The following is a 24,038-nucleotide window of genomic DNA, read 5'->3' on the forward strand; positions in this document are numbered from 1 at the left end:
ACTGTCAGATATATATGTCATTAGTTTCTAGTGGAGCTGTGTTAAAACGGTCGTTAGAATTTGAATTTCCCTTTGTAAGTATAATTTCCCTTTGTAAGTATACTTATAGGTTAAAGTTATTGTTACAGGTCTGAGCTATACCGATTGATTTCAACCGAGATAGTAGGTACAATGAACGCAACTTTCTTCGTATAGTTTAATTCTTACGATAGTCATGTGCCCGAAACCTGCATATCGTCGGCGGAAACTCGTTTCAGGTTTCCAAGAAATAAGTAAGAAAGTACATGTATTTAGCATTACAAAAATGTAGTGCACGAAATCCGTGATCGGGGACATTTAGGGTATAGGTATATGATGCGCAAACACCTTAGGTTTCGAATGTTGAAAACAGTATGGAGTTTATGAAATTTTCGAAAAATGTGATAAACTCATTTGCATTTCTATTTCACGCGTCTATGGCTAGACTGCGCATGTGACGGGTCACAAAGTAGCTGAATACACAACTATACGTAGACTCATTTGTATATTGCAACAAACAAGACCTTCAAACGAACAAAAAAGCATCACACATACACGCGCACACACACACGCACACACACACACCACACACACACCACACACACACACACATATATATATATATATATATATATATATATATATATATATATATATATATATATATATATATATATATATATACATATATATATATGGAGTGCATAGAAACTTTAGTTAGGGTTGAAACACAACTAAGAGTTCTTAGTTGAAATGTTCCTGTGTAGTCAACTGTCATTTACTTCTCTCATAAATAGATCATAAATAGAGCACAGTACCTTCTCATATAATTTTAGTTTAGTAGTTTTGAAATGCCTTTATCCAGGTAAGTCAAAATATGTGAAAATTTCAGAAAAACTACATACTGTATTCTGGGTGACTGAATAATTAACGTAAAGGAATAAATTGTGTAAATATGAATGCATCTAAATGAACTATTGTTCAGTAATTAGTGTCTATTGTCCACAGCAAATCATTACATAATAATGCATATTCGTGGTAGTTTCACGACAACGCAGGCCTCTCTACTCCCAGGGTTACAAGTCTATTAGAGAAAACACCAGAATCTCTTTATATCCGTGTTTTTGTTGATAGCGGTCATTCACCTGAAAACCTCAATATTTAGACATAGTCTATAGGCTGAGGTCCTTCAGAGAATACCAAGTCCTTCTATGGTTTCGCAAGTACAACTCAAGTGACCAACAGAACTTAGAGTAGAATGCGCCCGGGTGATAGACATTCAACCTTTTATAATTCTTTTTAGATCTATCGCTTGTTGGGGCTCATTTTGAAACTTACGGGTCAAATTAAGTTTTCACTTGCTTAACTTTGTGAAAAATACTGAAGGACGAAACCCTATAGGTCTCAGCAGAAGCAAGTGAACAACAACAACAATAATAATAATAATAATAATAATGTTTATATCAGTGAATAGTTACCTTGGCTTTGTAAGTACTCCAAATGGCAAATTTAAAAGTAATTTTAAAAACTTGAAGTTGAAAGCTATGACTTGAAGTTGAAACCTATGAAGGCCCTTTAGCCTTTACAAGGGCATGTCACATAATGATAGTTTCCTGTTGAAGTAGCTTTAGATCCTTTTGATTGCATGATTGTACCTATTATGAATTATGGAGGTGAAATATGGGGTAATGAAATCAATGATAAGAAGAATTTTCTGAATGATGTTAGCCTTTCCTTTTACAGATATTTACTGGGAGTTGCTAAACAAGCTCCAAGAGCTCGTATTCTTTGTGAATTGGGTAGATATCGCATTCAGTTCTCTGTTATAAAACACATTATAAAGTAAAGGCATATATTGGTTTTATCAGATGACATATTACTGCGAAATGCATATACTACTGCTAAGCATCATTCCAAGTCGATTGATTATATCAGATACATTCTAGATACTTATAGTGGAAGACCAATCTGGTCAGCTGTTTGCAACGTTAACCGTACTACTAAAACAGTTAACAGAAATTTGATGGTCGAACATAGGGTTTCATGGATATACAAATTACTGACAAAAATAAACTGAGAACCTACCAACAGTTTAACAATTGCTTTTCTCTTGAAGAATACTTAACGCACATCAAGAATAAAATATGTAGGAAGTTGATAAAATTTCGCATTTCTGATCATAACTTGCAGATAAAGGTTGGGAGAAGGTCAGTCAACAAATTCCATCTGAAGATAGATTTTAAAATTTTTGTAAGTCTCTTGCAGAAGACGAATTTCATAGCATTAAGTGTAGTAAATATTTTGCCTATAGAAATGTCTTTTTGTCATCTATGGAGTCACATTTTCAGAATTTTGAACATTTTGGTGATAGACATTCCTTTATATCGTGAGTTTTGAAGATAAGGTACCTCTTTTAAGATATATTTTAAACACAGCCAAATCACCCCACCAGCAGCCTCTCCAAATCATATGTGTGACGTTTGATTTTGTAACTTGCTCTACCACACTTCCTGAAGTGTTTACGCAATAAAGTTATTATCAGCAAAAGTAAGAATTACTGGCGCGATTCAATAATTCTTTGTGCTGGTTTAATCGGTTAGGCTGGTCATTTCGATCGATGCCGGATGCATCATGTCAAATACACTGTGGGGTGACCGTATTGAAACATATCCTCTTTTGAAAAACTGGTCGATATATTATGTCGTCCATGTACGGCTATGTTCCACACGGTTATTGAGAACAAAGGGATTGCATTCCATCCAGGGTGAACAAGGTCGACTCTCTTTTATGTGACGGGCTGACCTTATTAAAACATGGCAATCGGCAAACGCGCTGGTCGCTTCAAGGTCGTACTTCTGCACTGCTTAGAACTTATAGTTACGCCAGGCGTAATTACGCCATGTGTGGTGGGATATTGGCGAGGGGTGTGGAATCTTCTGAACATGTACCTGTTTCCGAATCATCCTGATATCAGCTACATCATGTCAGCGCTGTCAGGCCTCGCTCTTATCCTCGTCTTTGGAATTACGCAAAACTTCCACAAGAGGCGGTTTCCTTTCACTACTGTAAGATGGCATATCTACAGCAGATTGTACAGCTTTCTCATGGCGTTTGCGTTTCTGAACCATTGGCGAGGTCTGTGGTCACTGCTGAACTTCTACACATCGACCAGCCTCTCCAGCACTCTGTCGAGCCTAGTGATAGGAACGACCTCCTTGGTGTTTCTCCGCGGCGTTAAAAACGTCGCTCTCATACCATCGTTTGTGTATCGTGACCACGAAGACACCGTGTTCGACTGCTCCACCAGGTTCAACGTGAACTGTTCCGGCGAAACGGTGAAACTCAAGCTTCTGTTCATAGCTGATTTGCTCGTGAGCTTCCTCTTTATAAACAGTTTCGTTGTGTTCTTTTGGCGAGGAGTTTGGGGCACGCTGGACAACTTACTCCTTCCGCACCACAAGGACATGTCATCCTACGCTTCGGTGGTTATTGGCTACGGTACTTTCATCGCGTGCTATCTATTGCAGTATCCGACCCAAATAGCTTCGGTGAACCTAGCTCAGAAGCCATTCCCACTGCATCTGTTGTTCGAAGACGTATACATGCTTGTAGCAGGTTTCGGCGCGGTCAATATATGGAGGGGCTTATGGTACGTTTATGACTTGCACATTCTACCCGAAAACTTTACCATTAGTAATGTGATCACTGCGGCGGTAGGAACTGTAATTCTTTACCTTCTTTTGGCGGGTCGTTGTCTCGGTGTTTGTGGTTGTGCTGTCGATGGCGATCGAAGTGACGGCTCGGGAATCCTCTTCTCGCACTTCTTCGGCAAACTGGTACGTACGATACCACTTCCTCATTTAAACTGCACTAGCTCTAATTCTTGGCGTGTATTTCCCAGTATTTCTGCTTCGCTTGATAAATAGTTATTGCTCTGGGTGAGAATTAATTTGTCGACGATGATGACATTGAACCGAATGCTTTGCGTTTGCAAGGCTAACAATTTAAAATTTCAGTTTGCCTTAGCGCGACAAATATATACCTAAACCTGTCTTATATAGGCCTAACATACTTGCCCCCCCCCCCCCCCGGTGAGTGAGCCAAGAGCAGCAATGAAGCAGAAAAACGCCTGATCTGGTGCAAGAAAGTTTAGTGAATTCTTCTAATTACTAATAATGCGCTTTTTTACATAAGCTGTACATTGCAGGACGGAAAACTTTTTTTCAGTTCCTTAGATACCAAATCACTGCTTTTAATAAAAAATGTAGCACCCATAGAAAATGTGCAAGTCTATATAATGATAGTTATACCATCATGTGATACTTTACATTTCACTTGATAAGACCAACAATATATTTGTGCTTCTGTTATGATGCCTTCAGGAAAAATTGGGTCGGTCGATCGTGAAGTTCTTCATTTTTTAAAAATAAATTTCAAAGAGGAGGGGGCGACCCATAAAGCAAGAAAATTTGGCGAAATAGTGCATGATATCTTAAAGTTTGAGGGTTTTCGTTGGGGCAGGTGTAATTATCGGAGACACATTTTTTATTTAGCCTATCAAAGAAGAGCCTGAATGATACGAAATAATTTTTGCCAGCGTTGTGTACGGTTTTCGCTGTTATGAAGACGAAAATATTCCCAGCGTAAAAAAGCGAAAAAAAAAAACGTTTTCAAGTCTATTAGAGACTAGCATTTGACAATGGTAGGGTTTTCAATCTGAATAGCAGTGGTATATCATCGTACGTGCATTCATCAATGGAAGGTACTGTTGAACAGTTTGCATTTCTTAATGTGTTTTATCACAGGCAGTAGAGCAGCCCTCGCTTTTCTGTCGATGTTTAATCCATTCATGGTGAACAAGTCTCACACGTATGTTTCAACAAAATTTAAAAGCAGATAATTTCTGCAATTATTCGTAGCGAACGTAACTGCAGAATTTCTTCATAACCTACAATTCCAGCTCAGTTTGCCAGGTAGTAAATGTAACAAGGACTGAAAATTTTCTGTGAAGTTCGGTTTCCTTTCAATTTGTTTTTCTCCTTGCGCAGAATGAACCGCTGAAACCGTCAGAAGAACAAAGCAATTTAGCGGATCATGGGTGTAGTACGGTCATCTGAAAATATTTGCACTGGCCTATATCTCCAAAGAAAGAGAAAAAACCTGCTGGCTCCTGATGGTGCATGATTGGTGTGGAAAAGAAGTCCGGAGGCACTCTGGAACTATGACCCGATAACTCTATCATCGTTACAATGAGTCTCACGCGACCTTGCCGGGAGATGTCAAAGGTTAACAGGGAGAGTCTTTAGGTTAGGTCTACTGAAGTGATCTTTCTAATTGGCTGGGGCATTTCACTGGGGCAAGTACCCTCCTTGGTTATAGGGAGATTATACAATGCTGACCTATTCCAAGCCGGGCGGATTGGGCAATGCCTGAAATGAAGTATTTTATCATGGACTCTCTGCAGAATCTCTAAAGTCTATGGCTTTACATACTGACAGATGCATATTCATGTGTACATTGGTCACTGTTTGCCCTTATTCAGCCGCCAACTGCCATTTTTAAAACTCAAAATTATCAGAAACTTATTCTGGTGTCTCAATCAACACCGAGTATCCAAGATCGGATGGTGCGTAACGTTTCACATTAATTAACCTTTTCCGTGGTAGGGCGCCACCATGGGTCAAATGGAAGTAGCGCCCGAATGTGCAACATAAAGTTGGCGATCTATTTGACAACTATAACAGGTATTCATTGGATAATATTTGTACTGGTTCGCTCTCTCCCGTAACGGCCTCTTCTTAGGGTGGACCTATGAAAACTAATCAGCTAAATAAAAATTACTGCATAACAAATATATACAGCGAGTGCAATTGAGTATCTCGAAGTATAAGAGGACATCAAAAAATTAACTAATGCAACACGGTGCACCATCACTTGTCAAATCAACGAGAACAAACACTTAACACGGATGGTCATAATGGTGTTCTATCTATGATGACAGATGGATTTAAGTTTTTTTGTTTTACGTGAGATAGAAAACTGGTTACATATTCATTACAACTGGTCGGATTTGTAAATTTCATTGACATGTTATTATAAAATAATAAATACGAATATAAGAAGCGAAAACAGTATGTGTAACGCGTTTGGTATCCGGAGAAAGCGGTGAAAGAGGTCGCAAGGTGGTGTTCAATGAAAGGAACAACAGCTGTACCTTATGATGATCATATCAGTAATATTGTTGTTCCATAAATCAAGCACAATTTTACTTCTTTTCTATGAAGTACGCTGAAATGCAAAGTCTCAACCCTGAAATCACAACTCATTGTGTACATTGTGCCATATGAATTGTAATCGGGGCCAAAACTTCCTAATCACTAATGGCATTAGGCATTACGCACACACTGGCTGTGTCGACTGTAGAGAACATTTGGCATTCGAATATTATTTTAGGGAGATGAGCAAGAAACAGTATTTGAGAAACAATATGGGAAACTTAGAGCTACAATGAACATACAATTTCTCTTCGAAGGGTGTTTGTGTGTTTTTACCTGAAAGTATGTCATGTCGATCACCCTATATCTCTCTACATTTGTAAAAGCGTCCATAGACTTGTGACTCTTGAGACCATGGAACGCTCCAGGGTCAAAGCTTGTTGCCCACGAATTGATCTTTCTATACCTACGATCACAGGAAAGTTCCGCAGTTTGCCTGACGCAAGCATTCGATGATATCATGATATTTCACACTTTGTCATAAAAAAGAGAACGCCGGTATAATAAGATAATGCAGTGTAATTTGTCGCCATGCGATAATTGCGGTTTTTGTTTATTTTATGAACGTTGAAATATTCTTTCTGTAATTGTTTTTCATATTACTTTGTCATACCTATGACAGGCATGCATTCGTTAAGAGAAATAATTGGTAAAGTAGTCAATGGCACTGAAGTTGCTACGACCGAAGGGAGTAATGATAACTTTTTTCCATAAAATGCTACCTAGAATAAGCTAAAAGATATTTCCTGTGTCTGATAACACACACGCTTTTTCCGAATAAAAAACACAAAAGAAGCGTTTCAAGCTTGAACAACTAACAATTGAATTTGAGTGATGACGATACTTCACCTCAGAGAAAATAACATTGTACAAAAGCAAATTTATAGCCTGATTGCGATTATTTCGAACAAGTACTGCCCGCAGGCTCGGTGCAAAATGGAAACAGAAGCGGAGTATTCGTGTTTGAAAGGTGAATAGACAGATCTTGAAATCAAATTATCCTTCGAGTCACATTATTTTGTTGGAAACAGGGTCCTAAATACTGTGTAGTGGCGACTCGGTAACTGCGTTTTCGGTCCAGCGAGTTTTGCGTAAGCCTGGTGTCAGCGTACCGCCGAGGAGATGAGGTACATCTTGCTCCTTTCATATCTACGTCATTGTTACAGGTGAATTGGTATGTTAAGTGGAGAGGGCGCGAAACTCACTATGCGACGGACATTAGGTACGAGATCTCATAATTCACGCACTTTGGTACGTTCGAGCTGAAAGCACAGCCAATACGGATTCTCCACCATGTCAAGTTGCAATTCAGATCACATGTCGTGATTGATCCAATCATAGGGGAATCTATCGTTTGTGCTGCTCATCTTCATCATCACTTTCACTACTTCAAATATTACATTTGAAAACTGTTCCCTGCCTTACACATAATATTTTTTTTCATGCATCTCGCCAGTTGTGGATGGCTAATCCATTATATGAGCCATCGCGTTGCTTGTTGTATGACCTGCTCGTGATTGATCTGAGGACACCACCGACAAGTTGCATGTATCAAATCAACACCGAATGTACTGGTGAGTTGTCACTCGGGCAAGAGTATGAAACTGTCTTGTTTTGAGGTATGTGTCATCTAAATTTAAACTTTTGGAAAATAAACATCATGAGAACTCACACCACATGTCATAATGAAGAGTAAACGTGTCATATAAAAAAGTTTGGCAGAGATATGTCTGTTTTTCGTATTTGTAACAGGAACATATTCCAGCATTATGTTCTAGTAAGCGAAGTCGTTACCAAAAGTTTTACCCATTTTAAACTTTTGAAAGTTCTTTCGTATATGTTTACAATAACATAATTCCTACAGCAATTCCTGTTATTTTACATTTTTCGGGAACGCGAATAAGGCATTTGTCTATAGCTTTGCTCGGGTGTACGTGTAGTTACCTTCGGTCATCCCACCACCAAGCCGACAGTGTGATGAAGATTATTCCTCCAATTTACTGTATGATGAAATTAAAAGCATACCAATGTTAGGTAAGTCGACAAACATTACTCATGGGCCAAACATATTGGCCTTGCTGAGGATAAAATCAATAAGTTTAAATCATGCGATCGCTATAGTAGTATATTGCGTGATATTTTCCACGTGATGTAATACTGCTTGGCAGTTGCTCTATGCGCACGTCACGCCATTGTTGTATTTATGTCATTTTGACATTTTTATTGAATGCCCATAATTGGAAGTTCATAATAGCCAAAACGTTACCTCTAGAGGCCTTTGACGTGTTTTGTATGGTCAAAGTCCCAGCATCCAGGGGGCTGTGGTGCAGAAAAGGTATAGTTATTTGCCTGGAATTTATCCACCGTTCTGTCACGGGAAGTTAGTAGTCGGGGGCCGAAACGACGGATACCTTCTAGGCAACAGAATTATTGTTTCGTCTTGTTCGTTACATATACCAATAGAGTTTTTTATCGTTCTCTTTTGTTGCCCATGATTTTTATCGTTCACTGTAAATTATCTATGCCTGCAGACTATAAACACGCAGGTAATAATTGTTTTGGTTCCCGTGACTTAAGTTCTGCTTTATTTAGGTCATAAAAAGTTGTTTTTTTCTATTCCCAGGATTTTACATGCACCAACTTTGTGGAAAGCTGTCATATGAGGTCTCTGACAGTGCCACAAAAAGCCTGTTCTAGATACTGTCGTCACATCGGACTGGGCCCGTATTGCAAACACGTTTGGTTTTTCGACTAAATACAATCTTTGTTTAGAGAGAAAAAATTAACCAAACCCACTGATACATAAATCTCTGCAGGCGTTGACAATCGTTACCAGTGCATACCACAACAGTATATCCATATTCAGTTGTCCTGTGCATAGGCGGATGCATAGACGAGTTAGAAATCGTCAAAATAATTCACAGGCCGAGCACCTTCCGAAACTGCCATTTGCCATTGCATGGTAAATAAGGACGACGAGGACGACAAGGACAAGGACAAGGACGATAGAGACCAACTTTAAACGTGGACTGGGTTTTTTTAAGCCAGTAAGTAGAGAAGTGAAACCAATAAACGGAGAAATGAGGAACATATCATTGCATCTACTTATTGCCGCATTCTATGTTGCCCATATTGTTAATACTTTCTGTAGGGCTCAGATTGAGAGATGTTAGCCGCGTGTGCGCTTGGGAATGTATATCCGCTCGCCATAATTCAAGGAGGAAGAAGGGGGCTCCAAGGTTAGTCGTCCCACGCATGTATTGTTCTCAAAGTCAACATACAATGTGTCCCGTTAGTTTTGACACATTTACAACCGTTTAATTATATTACCCGACCATAAAAGTCACGTGGTGCATGTATGATCGAGAAGGTCACATGATGTTCTATCATACCGGTAATTGACAAATATTTGACTTTCGAAAGGTTAAAGATTCGAAGACGTTCGCAGTGTGGTTGTACATAGATCATGTTAAAGGGACTAAATTGTTTTTACCTTTCTGTGACATCAAAAAACATGGAATACTCGCATAAAGTCACTTAGTGTACTAGATGATCAACGTAGACCTTAGCGCAAATGTGTCAAAAATGTTCAATCTTGTCGGCTGCAAGCAGGATTGAAGTTGTGTACAGTTGACCAGTTTTTCAGAATGTTTCAAGAAGTCAACACAAACTATACTTTTCATATCAAAAAAAATTCATGAATAAAAAAACTCAACAGGGCGACTTCGTCATTTCTGTCAATAGCTTTGGAAAATTGAGCTTTCTCGATCGCAATATTAAAGAGAGTTATTACAAACCATTCCAATTTCTTGTTAAAATGTTGATCGTTGTCACATTCGTCGCTATCACAGTGATGTATTTGATAAAAAATGATTGGTAGACCGTTTTACGTATAATCATTTATATATAGTAAGCTTAACTGCAGTCGTACCACGCAAAACCACAGTCTCTCCTATGGGGGATTTGTTCCAACACTACCCAAGTTATATCGGAGTGTACCACACTTATTTTGAACACTTAATCATTTCGTCAAGTGGAATGTTGCCTTCGATATACTACAACAAAGGCTATCTATATTATTTCAGCATTTGGGCTAGGGTAAACCAAAAAAGTTGGTTGATGGAACGAATTGGGCTGCAAAATTTCACGTGTGATGGCTAATTTAAATTTTCATTGGGTCGAATACAAAGTGCTTCGGTTTTGTTATCGACTGCATCCGATCTTCACGTAGTCATGAAGTGAGCTCATTGTCCGTGACGTGGCTGACCGTTTGTCCTTCACCCTGTTTTTCTGTTTGAAACCGTGGTTGCTTGACAGTGAGCCCTCTGGTCTTTCGAAGACCCTCTCACTTATCAATGGTGCAGATGTGCAAAAGTATGTGCCAAGTTTTATAATCACTATCATAGTAGTAAGAGCCAAATTAAAATGATTAAAATATATATATATGGTATAATTGCATTCTGTTTATTTGTTACGTTTGTTAACTTAATCGATGACGTGCACGTGACTCGGAAATCCACGCAAGGCAGGCTGTAAATACCGAACAAAAGCTACCCTACATACGTCACCAACTCGTGACTGTATATATTTAGGGACAAAGGAAATGCTAGTCCATTCAGTAACGGGTAACGGCGTAGGCTCCATGTGTTTTAGTCTCACTCATGGCTTTCTGTAGAGTCTCTGACAGCCTAAGGCAGGTATCTCTGCATGGCTTTGAACTTGTGATTACCCTCGGTATAATCACACCATGTACACTGGGGTATTGGCGGGGAGTGTGGAATCTCCTTGACTTATACCTTTTACCAAATGATCCGAACATTAGTGGCATCATATCAATATTGATAGGCCTTGGGTTGATCTTCGTCTTTGGACTTTTGCAAAACTCACACAAAAGGTGGTTTCCCTTCGGAACTGTCAGATGGCATGTTTTCAGCAGGCTGTACAGCTTTCTTCTGGCTTTTGCGGTGCTGAACCACTGGCGAGGACTATGGGCACTTCTCGACTTCTACACCACGACTTCTCTGACAAGTGCTTTATCGACCCTGGTGATAGGAATCATCTTTTTGCTGCTTCTCCGTGGTATCAAAAACATCCCTCCCCAACCCTCAGTCGTGTATCGTGACAACGAAGAGACGGTTTTCGACTGTTCGACCAGGTTTAACGTGAACAGTTCAGAGGGGAGCGCTAAAGTCAAAATGTTGTTTATACTTGATTTGATTGTGAGTTATTTCGTCATACACAGTCTAGTTCTGTGTTTCTGGCGCGGACTTTGGGCAACACTTGACAGCGAATTCCTGCCGCAAGACTGGGAAATTTCGACGTATGCTTCCTTGGCCATCGGTTATGGTACATTTCTTCTATGCTATCTTTTACAGTGTCCGGCCCGAAAAACTTCCAGAACTCTCGCAAACATATCATTTCCCCTCCACGTCCTATTCGAAGACGTATATATATTAATCGTCAGTTTTGCTGTTGTCAACGTTTGGCGGGGCTTATGGAACGTTTGTGATTTGTATATTCTGTCGGACAACTTCATCATCAGTAATGTGATTACTGCAGCTGTTGGAACTGTCGTCCTCTATCTTCTTTTGGCGGGAAGGTGCCTCGGTGCTGTCGGCTGTTTTGTTGACGGCGACCCCAGCGACGGCTCAGGCATAAACTTTATGCACTTCTTCGATAAACTGGTAGGTAGCTTATAGGCTGTTATTGAAAACCTTACACGCGATTTACAATAACAATTATATTCACCCTTTAAAAAGGGGAGTCTAATAGTTTTCCTTGATAGGTGCTGTACAATGAACAATTTCACTTGAAACGTTGCATTTTATTGTAAGCTGTTCAATAACTAGTCATAGAGATTTTATGACATGACGTCATCTGGAAGCAATTATTGCTAACTTCTGCTTTTACCCTTTGAGTGCTACAATTTTTCCCACAAAATTATAGTGCACTCTTATACCGATTTTTATGAATTTTACGGTAATTTTGTTGATAATTTTGGACCAAATGGACATCAGATCTCATTGACTGAAGTTTTTTATCAAAATTTTGGCAAACACCTTAAAAAATTGACAGGATTATATTTTATACAAGCGACAAAAATTGACTTTGGCGCTCGAAGGGTTAAAAATAACCTTTGTGTGTTTCTCTCGGAACAGAACGAACCAGAGAAAGAAAATGAAACACCGATGGAGGAATATTCCAGATGCCCTGACAATCTCAATAATGAAGAGAGCAAGAAAGATGTCATCGTCAACTGGGATCCTCGAGACATGTCAACGAAAAGCTCTACCGCCGAGAACGTTTCTAGAGAAGGATATACTCGCAAGCAGCGGTGCCTTTGTATCTGGTGTCCCTAAATGTGCGAGTACAGGTGTCAGGGTTTGCATGTAAAAAGACTGACCTTGGCCAGCTTTACACAGTACCGATGTCGACAAGGTATCTTCGCTAGCCAAGCGTCTTTTGTTCAAGCGGGAGACCTTATATAGTATTTTGGTGAGGAAGACTTTGCGCTACGCAACCTGGCTAAGCTGTGAGATGGACAATGGTGACCTTGACGCAAAATGTACAAACAGCTTAGGTACCGGAACTCGAGTACATGACGTCATGCATAGCATGCGTTGTACTTTTACGGCCATGATTTATGGTTGTTTGGCTCTACTGCAGTTTGGTCATAGTTCTCGTGCAATGCGTGTAAATCACCGTACTTTGTACTTGTATATCATTCTCAGTCTTACGTCACTTGTGTACGTCTGTCTTAGAGTTTCAATTCCGCGGCAATCTGTAGAGCTGTGATAACATAGGCAATGTGGAAGGACGACAGTCATATGCTGTTCACAATGAATTTAAAACCTGAAAAGATTTGACCTCTCTCAGGAAGTCATTCCCAACTCAGGTTTTGTTAGAGCAAGATTCAAAATGACATTTACTGTTTGAAATATTATTCACATTCCAGTACATTTTTTTGCTATCGACTTTACTTGCCCTAACCTGACTCAAAATCGCACATCATTCTGTTTTCTATTGTCTATTTTCATGAGACCACGGAGAAGCATTACAATTTTTTTTCACTCAATAACGTTTAGTGTTGTATTTCATTTCTTTCTATATAGCTAGTAATATTTGAAATAAAAAAACACAAGCTTACTATAATAATCGATGCCCATCCTGTACATTTGATCCTTTATCTTTGAAGCGTATAATGCTAGGTCTAATCAATTCATTTTGCGAAGTGCATTACTATCTAGCATTGTTTGGATATGTAAATCAGTGTGTCGTCATTTAAGGAGAATATTCAACCTCCTATAAGGGAGCCGTCATTATTTACGGCCTGGGGGTCGGAGGAATATCATCGGAAACTCCAAAGTTTCGAGTAACCCCCCTGTCAATCATGATGAATTTGAGTAACCCCCCCCCCCGTAACTCAGAAATTTTGACTGACCCCCTCACTTAGAAAAGTTAAATACCAATACATGTATTTGTAAAATTTATAAAATACAGCAATAGTAAAAGACCTTTCAAACCCTGATATACCCTGCAATATTATCATTGGTTAGCTCATGACGGTTGAAAAAGGTGAAACCAACAAAATCAAAGTGACAACAAAATACAGCTGAAAATACAGATATAAAAGCTCACGCTATAACCAGTATCCAAGCATATAGTATTGTTTAATTTGGATGAGTATCGGGACAGGGTTTTCACTAGGATATCTTACCTGGCAGAATTTGAAAGTAGATGGGGAGAAACACACGACAGGTTAAGGGGTAAAGTGTCAGAGGGGGTGCCCCCTTGCCTGCGTGGAAATTTTGAGAAACTGATATATGCACTGGTGTAGTATGGTACGTGCAATCTGAGAGATGTTCTAATTTGCTTTTTTTACTAAGTAAAACTGTAAAAATACAAAATATGTAACCTTCTTGTGTCGTTTCTCCAGCTGCCAGCTTTTAATGAAAAGACTGAATACGGTATGGTTGGATGTCAAAATGGTTATTGAACTGAAGTCAATTATAATAAAGGATGAGTTCACAACTGTTCAGTTTTGTCCTAGATCCTGTGAAAAAAAATTGAGAAATTGATGTGTGCAATGGTGCTGTCTGGTGCAATCTAAGAGGTGTTTTCGATTTGCTTTTTTACTGGTTAAGAACTCCCCAAGGGGAGAGCACGAGAGTGGAGCGTCCCCTCTTGCATAGAAAATTTTGAGAAATTGATGTGTGCAATGGTGCAATCTGAGAGGTATTTCAATTTATTTTGCACCAAAAATTGAGTAACCTCTCTTCCGCTCCACATTTTGAGCAACCCCCTTGAAGTTTTCAATTTTTTGAGTGACCCGCTCACTTTCCTCAAACCCCAGGCCGTAAATAATGACGGCTCCCTAACCTGCACTCTCTACTATGGGCAACAAGTGTCACTTTGATGTGTCATCGGCAGGGCATTGCTGATTTGGCTGCCGAGGCCCATCCATGTAGATTTACATGTTTATCCTTCATGAGATCGCGCCATCAACGGCAATTATGAAATTAATTCTGGTATCATACCTTTAACGACTTTATGTCTGTATGGTGGCGTCCTGTACACGTCAGGTACTCCACAGAATGAATCTCCGTCAATTTTATCTGACATGATTGTAGGAACTCAATTACTGAAGATTTACTTTTCGTCACCCAGCAGAGGTTTTGAGCCTCTTTTTATGAAGTGAAAGTGAAATTCCTGATTTATTATAAGTAAATCGTAATAGTTAAACCACAGTGACGCAGCTTATAGTCAAACGAATTTATATACAAGCAAGACAATGAGTGAGTATAATGAGTGTGTAATTACAAACTACTTTTACGTTAGATAGAAATCGAGCTTATATTTCCAAAGGGAAAAGTATCCATTGTTCAAAATTTTACTTCTTGGTAGGCTGTCCTCCAGACCGGCCGATTGGCATAGCTACCGCTTGCCCCGATTGCGACGAACTTGAACCCGACTGTGGCGTTTGCTGTTGAGTCATTCCTGCCCCTGGCTGCTGCATTGGCATTGAAGCGCCACCTTGCATTTGCTGCATCTGTTGCATCATCGCCATCCGTTGCATCATCATCATCTGCATCATCATGGCCTGATTCTGGTTCGTGTGTCCCAATGGCATAGAGCCACCCTGGCCCTGCTGGGGCATCGGCATTTGTGGTGGATTCTGGCCGGGCACCGTTCCGGGTGTCTGGCCGGGCGTCATGCCGGGATATTGTTGTTGGTTCTGTTGGTTTGGGTTAGACATTCTAGAAATACAGAACAGAATACAAAATATCAACTCGTACTCCAAATGTTAACTGGCCGAACAGGATATGAATAATAGCAAGTTTGAGGCGACGCTCATTATTCGAATACCGCACCCCTGAAAGAGGAACACAACCAACCATCAGTCCATTCGTCCGTCCATCCATCCATCCATCCATCAATCCATCCATTAATCCATACATCAATCCATACATCCATCCATCCATCCATCCATCCATCCGTCCATCCATCCATCCATCCATCCATCCATCCATCCATCCATCCATTAATCCATACATCAATCCATCCATCCATCCATCCATCCATCCATCCATCCATCCATTAATCCATACACCAATCCATCCATCCATCCATCCATCCATCCATTAATCCATACACCAATCCATCCATCCATCCATCCATCCATCCATCCATCCATCCATTAATCCATACACCAATCCATCCATCCATCCATCCATCCAGCCATCCACTAATCCGTACATCAATCCATCCATCCATATATACATGTATCAATGCATGCATCCGTGCATCTATGCATTGGGATGAATGCTCTTCTGTGTCATTAGCCTTCTTAAATGCGACCATGAACCCAAATGTTATTGACATGACCATGAATGACAAGAGTTTGCAACCGTTGCGTATAATTCAGCAATGTATAACAGCAGCTGTTTGGTCATTAACCTACGTTTTTGCTTGATACTAAAATTGTGTCATCTATATTCCAGTTCTAATTATGTCTGAAAGTCCTGTAACTGGGGTCAAAGGTACAACGGTATGTATGTTTTGTCTACCATTCTTTCGATCTCTTAAAGGTTGTGATGAATATCAATACACCAATAATTTCCATGTGATGAAAATGCCAGAGAGAGAGAGAGAGAGAGAGAGAGAGAGAGAGAGAGAGAGAGGGAGGGAGGGAGGGAGAGAGGGAGAGAGATCTTGTCTTTTGATTCATAAGTTTTTGAGTTTGAATGAGCTATTATAACTTCTAAACCTTTTGCTATATTGGTCAAGAAAGCACACTTTCTGCTCTGTGTAATCGAGAACCGCTAATGGTTTAAATGTCGGCGTTTGCCTCGTCATTCTTGTCCTAGACGAGAGGTGTGCTTCTATTTGCTCGAACACAAATGAATGAAATGCATAGCACGGTTAAGTGTTTTTCATTACAACAAACTTGTAATGTAGTGATACCTTCCGAGAAAACCTGTCCGTTGACTGTGTAGCATGTGGGCTTTTTCAAGGGGTTATCAATATCACAATTCTGCATATTCGTCCCAATCAATTGTAAGGATATGGTATCACCGTGGTTTTTCAACCTAAGATGACTATCAGGCAATTCTCAAGCAAACTATCATGGATATCAGTACACATTTTTGGGTATATCACTTGCATTTTACTTGAACATAGACGCAGTTCAGGGTGTATGGACTGTCGCTGGCGAATTGAACGTGACCGAAATAGGATAGTTTATCAGAAGACCGTGCGAACCAAGGTTTACCCTTTTACCATATTCTGGTCAAATGTTGACAAGCTGTGTAAGATGAAAATAGAGTCTACATGTACATGACATCTTGGTAATTTATCTTCCAAAAGATATGTTCATATGTTTCATGTACTACTAAAAATAAATCTGTTCCATGCTGATTTGTCTTATCCTGCTGGCATAAATTTTGTAACACACCTCGGCGAAATATTCCGATGCTCGACAAAGTTTGTGTAGTACGTGTTGTGATTTGTTCTGAACTTTGAGCAGAAAATGGCGTTTGAGTCGGTTAGTACCTTTAAGTGACTTTAAGACCAATTCTCTAATTACCGGCGTGCTTTAAATTTCCCAAGTTACTGCGTCATTGGATCAATTTGTGCTCTCAGTTAATAAATTTGCAATCGAAATTCCTTACCTTGAAAGTGTAAAAATCTTCTATATAAGCTGTCACCAATCTAAAACAATGACGCCTTGTTCTATTAAATACCAACAGGTAATCTATTTTGTGAATATTAACAATGAGGTTTAGGTTGAGTTGGAAACGTTCCTACCGACCTCATTGGGTCGATTTACCTCTAAAAGATAAGTAATTTGTAATTAAGCTTAAAGTTATCGATTAAACTGCGCCCTCTATTTGGCCAGACGAATTGGACAATGTAACGTGCTGATGCTTTTTCAATCACGCTGGCACTACTCTTAGATTGTAGAAAACGTCTTGGTTTCTGTGTCTTCTCGGGACGGGATGGATAGGAACAGCATTGATACCGGAGTGTGTTCTATGTGTAGTCGTTAACATCCGGTTATCACAGTCACTGGGGCTCAAAAATCCATTCTTGGCTCCACTGACTATGACTGTGCTACTCAGAACTGGGTCACGGACATTACTGGCGCAAAAAAACGGTCATGAAATTAGGTCATTTAAAGTCAAACACAACGTCACATGGTTTGCTGCTGACCTCTCACCTACTCACATTTCGATCGCATTTCTGGTTTCACGAACAATTGAAAACTAACATGTATTTAAAATATAAAAAACAGAGAGATTTGCTTTCAAGTGAGCATCAATGACGTATTATTCGACCATAGGCGCTCCTTAGCTGGGTAGTCTGCTAAGTAGATCGATTTTCGGATCGATCTATTGATCCCGTAGTCGATATGCCCGCCACTGCAACCTAAGCAGTGGCGGGCATATCGACTACGGGATCAATAGATCGATCCGAAAATCGATCTACTTAGCAGAATACCCAGCTAAGGAGCGCCTGTGTGTTCGACTAGCACTCTGTGAATTCAATTTCTCAATCTTGTTTTCCTCGAAACATGTAAAAAATTTAGTTAGCCTTTCAACATGAAAATAATAGCGTACACTTAGCAACCACACTTGGAAGGAATAACTTTTATTTGCTTACGACAACCAATTGAATCCCTTTAGTGTTCAATTTTTCCCGCGCATCCTGTTTGAGCACAACTTGGACAGTTTTTGGCAAAAGACAACGACTGCCACGCATGTTTGCAAATTTTACAGAAGTCACTATCACGCTCTAAGACGTTACCTGTTACAAACTTCAGCCGTAAAAGTTGTGCTCTGTGCTAGCAGCAGCTCATTATGATCACAAAATATAGAACAAATATACCAGTAAACGTTGCAGCCTCTATCCCATCGAAATTACAACACCTGCACAGAGTTGGCAGTGAGAATCCGAAGAAGCAGTTTTCAAAAACCGGATGCAAATTTCACCAGCGTAGCACCTTCTCAGACTACCAGGTAAAGAAGGATAACAAAAGGGGCCAACCTAAAACGTAGGCTAATATACAATAAAAATAGTGAAAGAAATCACATTCCACAATTATATCAGTTAAATTTACTACTTGAAGTTCAATAGGCTATTCAAAATCAAAGGGACAATAGCTGTAATGTTTACATTCATGTACAGTTTGACTTGTAGTTATACAGAGAGCACTATTGTTCGTCAAGAACCTTATAAATGCACAGATATGGCAACTTTTGTTGGGAAAACTCAATTGTTCATAGTTTACCCAATAGACTCCCCCGATACTTATCGTGAGTTTCAATGTTTGTTTCAAGTCCGATATTTTTTCACATTCGCACTTTCGATCACCCTATTTATATAAATTGTCAAACATCTAGAAGTGCACAGATAAAGCTATATAGCTAGTTTTTAGCGGAAAAAAAAAACAGGTTGCCCTATGGGCTGCCATGTATATTTAATCAACATTTTCAGTGAAATTCTAAAATCAAATTTCTTGTGCACGTGTGCACTTCTTACTACCCACTTTCAGTAAAGTACATTTATATCAATTATCAAAGATATACAAATTTAAGGATATAGCTAGTATTGTAGGAGAAAATCGTTAATAGTTTGCCCCACAGATTGGCATGATTGTGATTTTGATATTTTGGGGTAAAATTTCAAAGTCCTTCTTAATATGCACTTTCAATCATCCTACTCTAATCAAGTACAATTAAATTTTATCAAACTTTGAAATCCATATGCCTGCATATATCCTTCATTAGTTCCAAGGTGGTGTACATATGTGTATATATATGCAATATATGCACACATATACACTTACACACACAGGCAGACAGACAGACAGACAGACACAGAGACAGACAGGTGGAGAGACACACACAGGCACAGAATCTCCAAAGCATCTTCCCATATCAGATTAGAATTATATGTTCATTACAATGTAAATACAGGGTATTTTTTTGAAAACCAAGCTGAAATTTAAAGCTGTCATTTGAACCATATCGGCCAGTTTGTCGTCACCTTGCCTTCATATAAGTCCGCAAAAAACTGTGACCCTCCCTAAACGCTCACGCAAACTTTCATGACACTTCAAAATTGCATGCATACTAAATGGCGATCCACCCCTCAATATACACTGCCCCCCCCCCCCCAATTTCTATCCAGTCCGGATCCCTTAAATTAAAGCAAGATGCTTTAAATTTTCTAGACCTTAGTATTGAAGAAAATTAGAAACTCTGTCGATTTCTTGTTAATCGTTGTCGTATTTTATCGCTATTATAGTACTATACGCGTCTAAATGAATATGGTATAAATTTAAATAGCCCTTCTACAAATTCACAACATTGAGAGCTGTCGATGTCCTGCCACAAAAAATTATGAGGTTGCCACCCAAGAGCAGGGTTGGAAATTGTACTTCACGGCGCTGTATAAAGATAATCTAAATGGTCCAAAAGACAGTTGAATGTCAAAGTAGTCAAGTTCACACAGTCTCTACCCAGAGAAATGTTCGAATTCCTAAGGAAACACTATATCAAATCAATACAAATCAAATCAAATCATCTATTTCTTACTGGATGTGTCCAAACCTCTGTGCTCGGGCTTACAATCATTATCATGGTGGTAAAGGACATATTGATAAGATTTACACGTATACAATTCTGTTAATGTATTACAGTTTGATCGATGAGGTGAGGACTGTAAAATATCGACCAAAAGTTGCCCCGTATACGTCACGACCTCGTGACCATATATGTAGAGGAACAAAGATAATACACACTGATAAACAGGTAATGGCGAATGTCCCTTGTAATTAAGTCTCACCCATGGCTTTCTGTAGAGCTTCCAATAGCCTCGGGCAAGTATCTCTGCATGGCTTTGAACTTGTAATTACACTTGGTTTAATCACTCCATGTACACTGGCGTATTGGCGGGGAGTATGGAATCTCCTTGATTTATACCTTTTACCAAATGATCCGAATATTAGTGGCATCATATCAATACTGACAGGCCTTGGGTTGATCTTCGCCTTTGGACTAATGCAAAGCTGGAACAAAAGGTGGTTTCCCTTCGGAACTGTCAGATGGCATGTTTTCAGCAGGCTCTACAACTTTCTTCTGGCTTTTGCGGTGTTGAACCACTGGCGAGGACTATGGTTACTTCTAGACTTCTACACCACGACTGCTCTGAAAAGCACTTTATCGACCCTGGTGATAGGAATTATCTTTTTACTGCTTCTTCGCGGTATCAAAAACATTCCTCTCCAACCTTCGGTCGTGTATCGTGACAACGAAGAGACCGTGTTCGATTTCTCAACCAGATTTATCGTGAATAGTTCCGAGGAGAGCGATAAAGTCAAAATATTGTTCATACTTGATGTGATTGTGACTTATTTCGTCATACACAGTCTAGTCCTGTGTTTCTGGCGTGGACTTTGGGCAACACTTAACAGCGTATTCCTGCCGCACGACTGGGAAATTTCGACGTACGCTTCCTTGGCCATCGGTTATGGTATATATTTTCTATGCTATCTTTTACAGTGCCCGGCCCGAATAGTATCCAGAACTCTCGCCAACATATCATTTCCCCTTCACGTACTCTTTGAAGATGCATACATGTTGATCGTCGGTTTTGCTGTTGTCAACGTTTGGCGGGGCTTATGGAACGTTTGTAATTTGCATATTCTGTCGGACAACTTTATCATTAGTAATGTGATTACTGCGACTGTTGGAACTGTCGTCCTGTATCTTATTTTGGCGGGAAGGTGCCTCGGTGCTGTCGCCTGTGTTGTCGACGGCGACCCCAGCGACGGCTCAGGCATAGCCTTTTTGCACTTCTTCAGTAAATTGGTAGGTAACTTACACGTGTATGAAATGTTGTTCAATGAATGCTCTCACATGAAATGGGAGCTCGAAAATTAAAAAGTGATTATCCTAAGGTGCAATACTATGAACATATTTAACAGAAATATTGCGTTTTATTGTAAACTCTTCGATAACAAGCTATTACAGATTAATGATACGCGACGATGTCTGGCATTTTCTACTTTTAGTATTCAAAATTTTGCTCAAAAATTTATATATCACCATTTTAAATTTTTGTGTTTCTTTCGGAACAGAACGAATCGGAGAAAGAAAAGCAAAATGAAATACCGATGGAAGGAGAGACCAGATGCCGTGACAATCACAATAATCAAGGGTACACGAAAACTGTCATCGTCCATTTGGATCCTCATACAACGAAAGTCTCCACAGTTTAACAGAGCTTCGCCTGTGAAGGATACACTCGCCAGCGGTGCCTATGTCTGAGCTGGTGTCTCTGAATGATCGTGTTCCCGGTGTCGGAGTGTGAATACCTCACCTTGGAAAAGACCGTACTTTGCACTAGCTGGCAGCAGCGCACAGTTTCTGACTCGGACGCCGAGAAACGATCTTCGCTAGCCAAACAGCGTTTGGTCAGGGAGATTATACTTCTACCTATTAAAAGGCCAGTAGCTGTAACATTTTGTGTTTTCACTCTTCTGTTTTTAATGTCAACAACAGTTTCTTGTTGTACTTCCAAAAGCTGCTTTAAGTTGTATTGTCACTTTTTTAAAAACTTTATTAATCTTCTTTGGTCACAGTTTTCCATGTTGATGTAAACGCAAAAGAAATAAATCATTATTAAATAATCATTGTAAAAGCAAGTTTATTAGGGTGGATTTATCTTTAGAAAAAAAAATGTCGACCATCCAATGAGAAGGAAAATGCTGCAAAACCTGCAAGAGAAAAATATGAATGCAGTCCCTCCCTCCGAGATGAAGGTAAAAATATGGATGTGAGGTGTTGAATGACCCGAAATGAGTGTTGAGAATCGATATTCATATTTTGAGGGGCCGCCTTGGGCGGCACAGTCCGTCCATCACTGCAATTAGATGTATTTCCCATGATCTCTTTCAGTACATGTGATGATTTATTCGTAATTACATATCTATATGTATAATTTCCTTTCCACTACATAGCGGTAAAATCTGCAGTTCATATCCAGGATAGCATCTTCCACATTGTTTGACATTTAAAGAATGGGTGCACATGAATTTCCTCATCGGCAATATTCACAGTGTACGGCATCGTTGATTCACGTTGCTTTGGTGTTCATTAAAATGCAGCTTTGAGGTATGTATACTACAAAATTTACTAAAATGGGAGGGCGCCCCTCCCACATCCACCCCTTTCGTGGGTTTGTTAATTCAGCTGGTGCAAAGACTTTTCACTAAAAGTGATGCATGCGATCTACTTAATATATTTTTCACATTGATATCACTTCATCATTCGTCTAGTACAACCATAAATCACATAAAATATAGATGCCTGAAATATGACGTACCAAGTCTTAACGATTACTGGTTGCACAAATGAAAACATTGGCTCTTTTAGGCACTTCATAGTAAAATATTTCAGTGCCTTCTGTTATACCGAGAACAAAATTGCAGCTCGAGCACACTTTGAAAAAAATAATTCTTTCCATAATGGGCGAAACAAAATGTTGACACTCCCATTTCCTCAAACGACCTCCAGGCATCAAATGGTCTCTCCCCCAACCATAGACGGTAAAGGGGAGTTTCCCCTGTACTGTCTTTGTCCCAACACACATGTATAGACTCTAGTATAGTGGAAGATGAGGCTTTCCAATACTCCCTCTGATATATACCGGGGTGTTCTGTGGATACAGAGAAAAAAACCTTGTAATGGCGAGACAGTACGTTCAAAACTGCGTCCTGGCTTTGTGATTACCGTTGTCTAGGCTTTCGATTGTGCTTATGATAACAAAACAGCTGATAAATCATTTGGAGATGTAAACGGGGCTGTCGTGTAACATGAGAAACGTCAACTAAATCCGCGGTTTTTCACCGCACTTCACCTACCAGCGTTGTAAAACTTCCAAACTAACTGTTTAATGCTAATACTTCATCCCCTCACATTTCCGTTTTAAAATACGAAAAATTATCGACTGCACGTGAAAGAATTATGACTGTCGTATGATGCGAAGTGTGACCGTTGAACCTGAAAACACTTTGTACCCTGGTTGGAAGTACATTCCAACGCGAAGTTTGTTTTAGCAAGATTCTAAATGCCATTAACTGTTCCAATAAAGTGGATTTACCTAACTGAAAACATATCTGTTTTCAGTTTGATTGGTATTTCTTACTCCTGACCTAACCTGCCTCAATGTTGATTGCCT

At 39.6% G+C, this 24,038-nt stretch overlaps 3 protein-coding genes and 1 long non-coding RNA gene across 4 annotated transcripts; 3 read left to right on the plus strand and 1 right to left on the minus strand.

Annotated features, from left to right (window-relative positions):
• Window positions 1-770: 770 nt before the first annotated feature.
• Window positions 771-6,143, plus strand: LOC139149891 (uncharacterized). The gene is made up of 2 exons (XM_070721910.1): window positions 771-3,854; window positions 5,067-6,143. The coding sequence occupies exons 1-2, from the start codon at window positions 2,832-2,834 to the stop codon at window positions 5,133-5,135; spliced, it is 1,092 nt and encodes a 363-aa protein (XP_070578011.1). The 5' UTR covers window positions 771-2,831; the 3' UTR covers window positions 5,136-6,143.
• A 2,773-nt stretch (window positions 6,144-8,916) lies between these two features.
• LOC139149892 (uncharacterized) lies at window positions 8,917-13,448 on the plus strand. The gene is made up of 2 exons (XM_070721911.1): window positions 8,917-11,977; window positions 12,452-13,448. The coding sequence occupies exons 1-2, from the start codon at window positions 10,955-10,957 to the stop codon at window positions 12,650-12,652; spliced, it is 1,224 nt and encodes a 407-aa protein (XP_070578012.1). The 5' UTR covers window positions 8,917-10,954; the 3' UTR covers window positions 12,653-13,448.
• On the minus strand, window positions 13,190-17,550 carry LOC139149894 (uncharacterized). The gene is made up of 2 exons (XR_011556162.1): window positions 17,465-17,550; window positions 13,190-15,550 (listed from the first exon to the last, which is right to left on the minus strand). It is a non-coding gene; the product is annotated as an uncharacterized lncRNA (long non-coding RNA).
• Window positions 17,551-20,591: 3,041 nt separating this feature from the next.
• LOC139149895 (uncharacterized) lies at window positions 20,592-22,503 on the plus strand. Its single transcript, XM_070721912.1, has 2 exons — window positions 20,592-21,667; window positions 21,937-22,503. The coding sequence occupies exons 1-2, from the start codon at window positions 20,645-20,647 to the stop codon at window positions 22,075-22,077; spliced, it is 1,164 nt and encodes a 387-aa protein (XP_070578013.1). The 5' UTR covers window positions 20,592-20,644; the 3' UTR covers window positions 22,078-22,503.
• Window positions 22,504-24,038: the final 1,535 nt, after the last annotated feature.

The sequence above is a fragment of the Ptychodera flava genome, chromosome 14 (genome assembly GCF_041260155.1).
Source record: "Ptychodera flava strain L36383 chromosome 14, AS_Pfla_20210202, whole genome shotgun sequence".
In the NCBI taxonomy this organism is placed as follows: Eukaryota; Metazoa; Hemichordata; class Enteropneusta; family Ptychoderidae; genus Ptychodera; species Ptychodera flava.

Coding starts and splice junctions, on each gene's coding strand:
- LOC139149891 (XM_070721910.1), top strand. CDS start 2,832: ATGGCAATCGGCAAACGCGCTGGTCGCTTCAAGGTCGTACTTCTGCAC. Junction 3,855..5,066: donor CGCACTTCTTCGGCAAACTG/GTACGTACGATA, acceptor CTCCTTGCGCAG/AATGAACCGCTGAAACCGTC.
- LOC139149892 (XM_070721911.1), top strand. CDS start 10,955: ATGGCTTTCTGTAGAGTCTCTGACAGCCTAAGGCAGGTATCTCTGCAT. Junction 11,978..12,451: donor TGCACTTCTTCGATAAACTG/GTAGGTAGCTTA, acceptor CTCTCGGAACAG/AACGAACCAGAGAAAGAAAA.
- LOC139149895 (XM_070721912.1), top strand. CDS start 20,645: ATGGCTTTCTGTAGAGCTTCCAATAGCCTCGGGCAAGTATCTCTGCAT. Junction 21,668..21,936: donor TGCACTTCTTCAGTAAATTG/GTAGGTAACTTA, acceptor CTTTCGGAACAG/AACGAATCGGAGAAAGAAAA.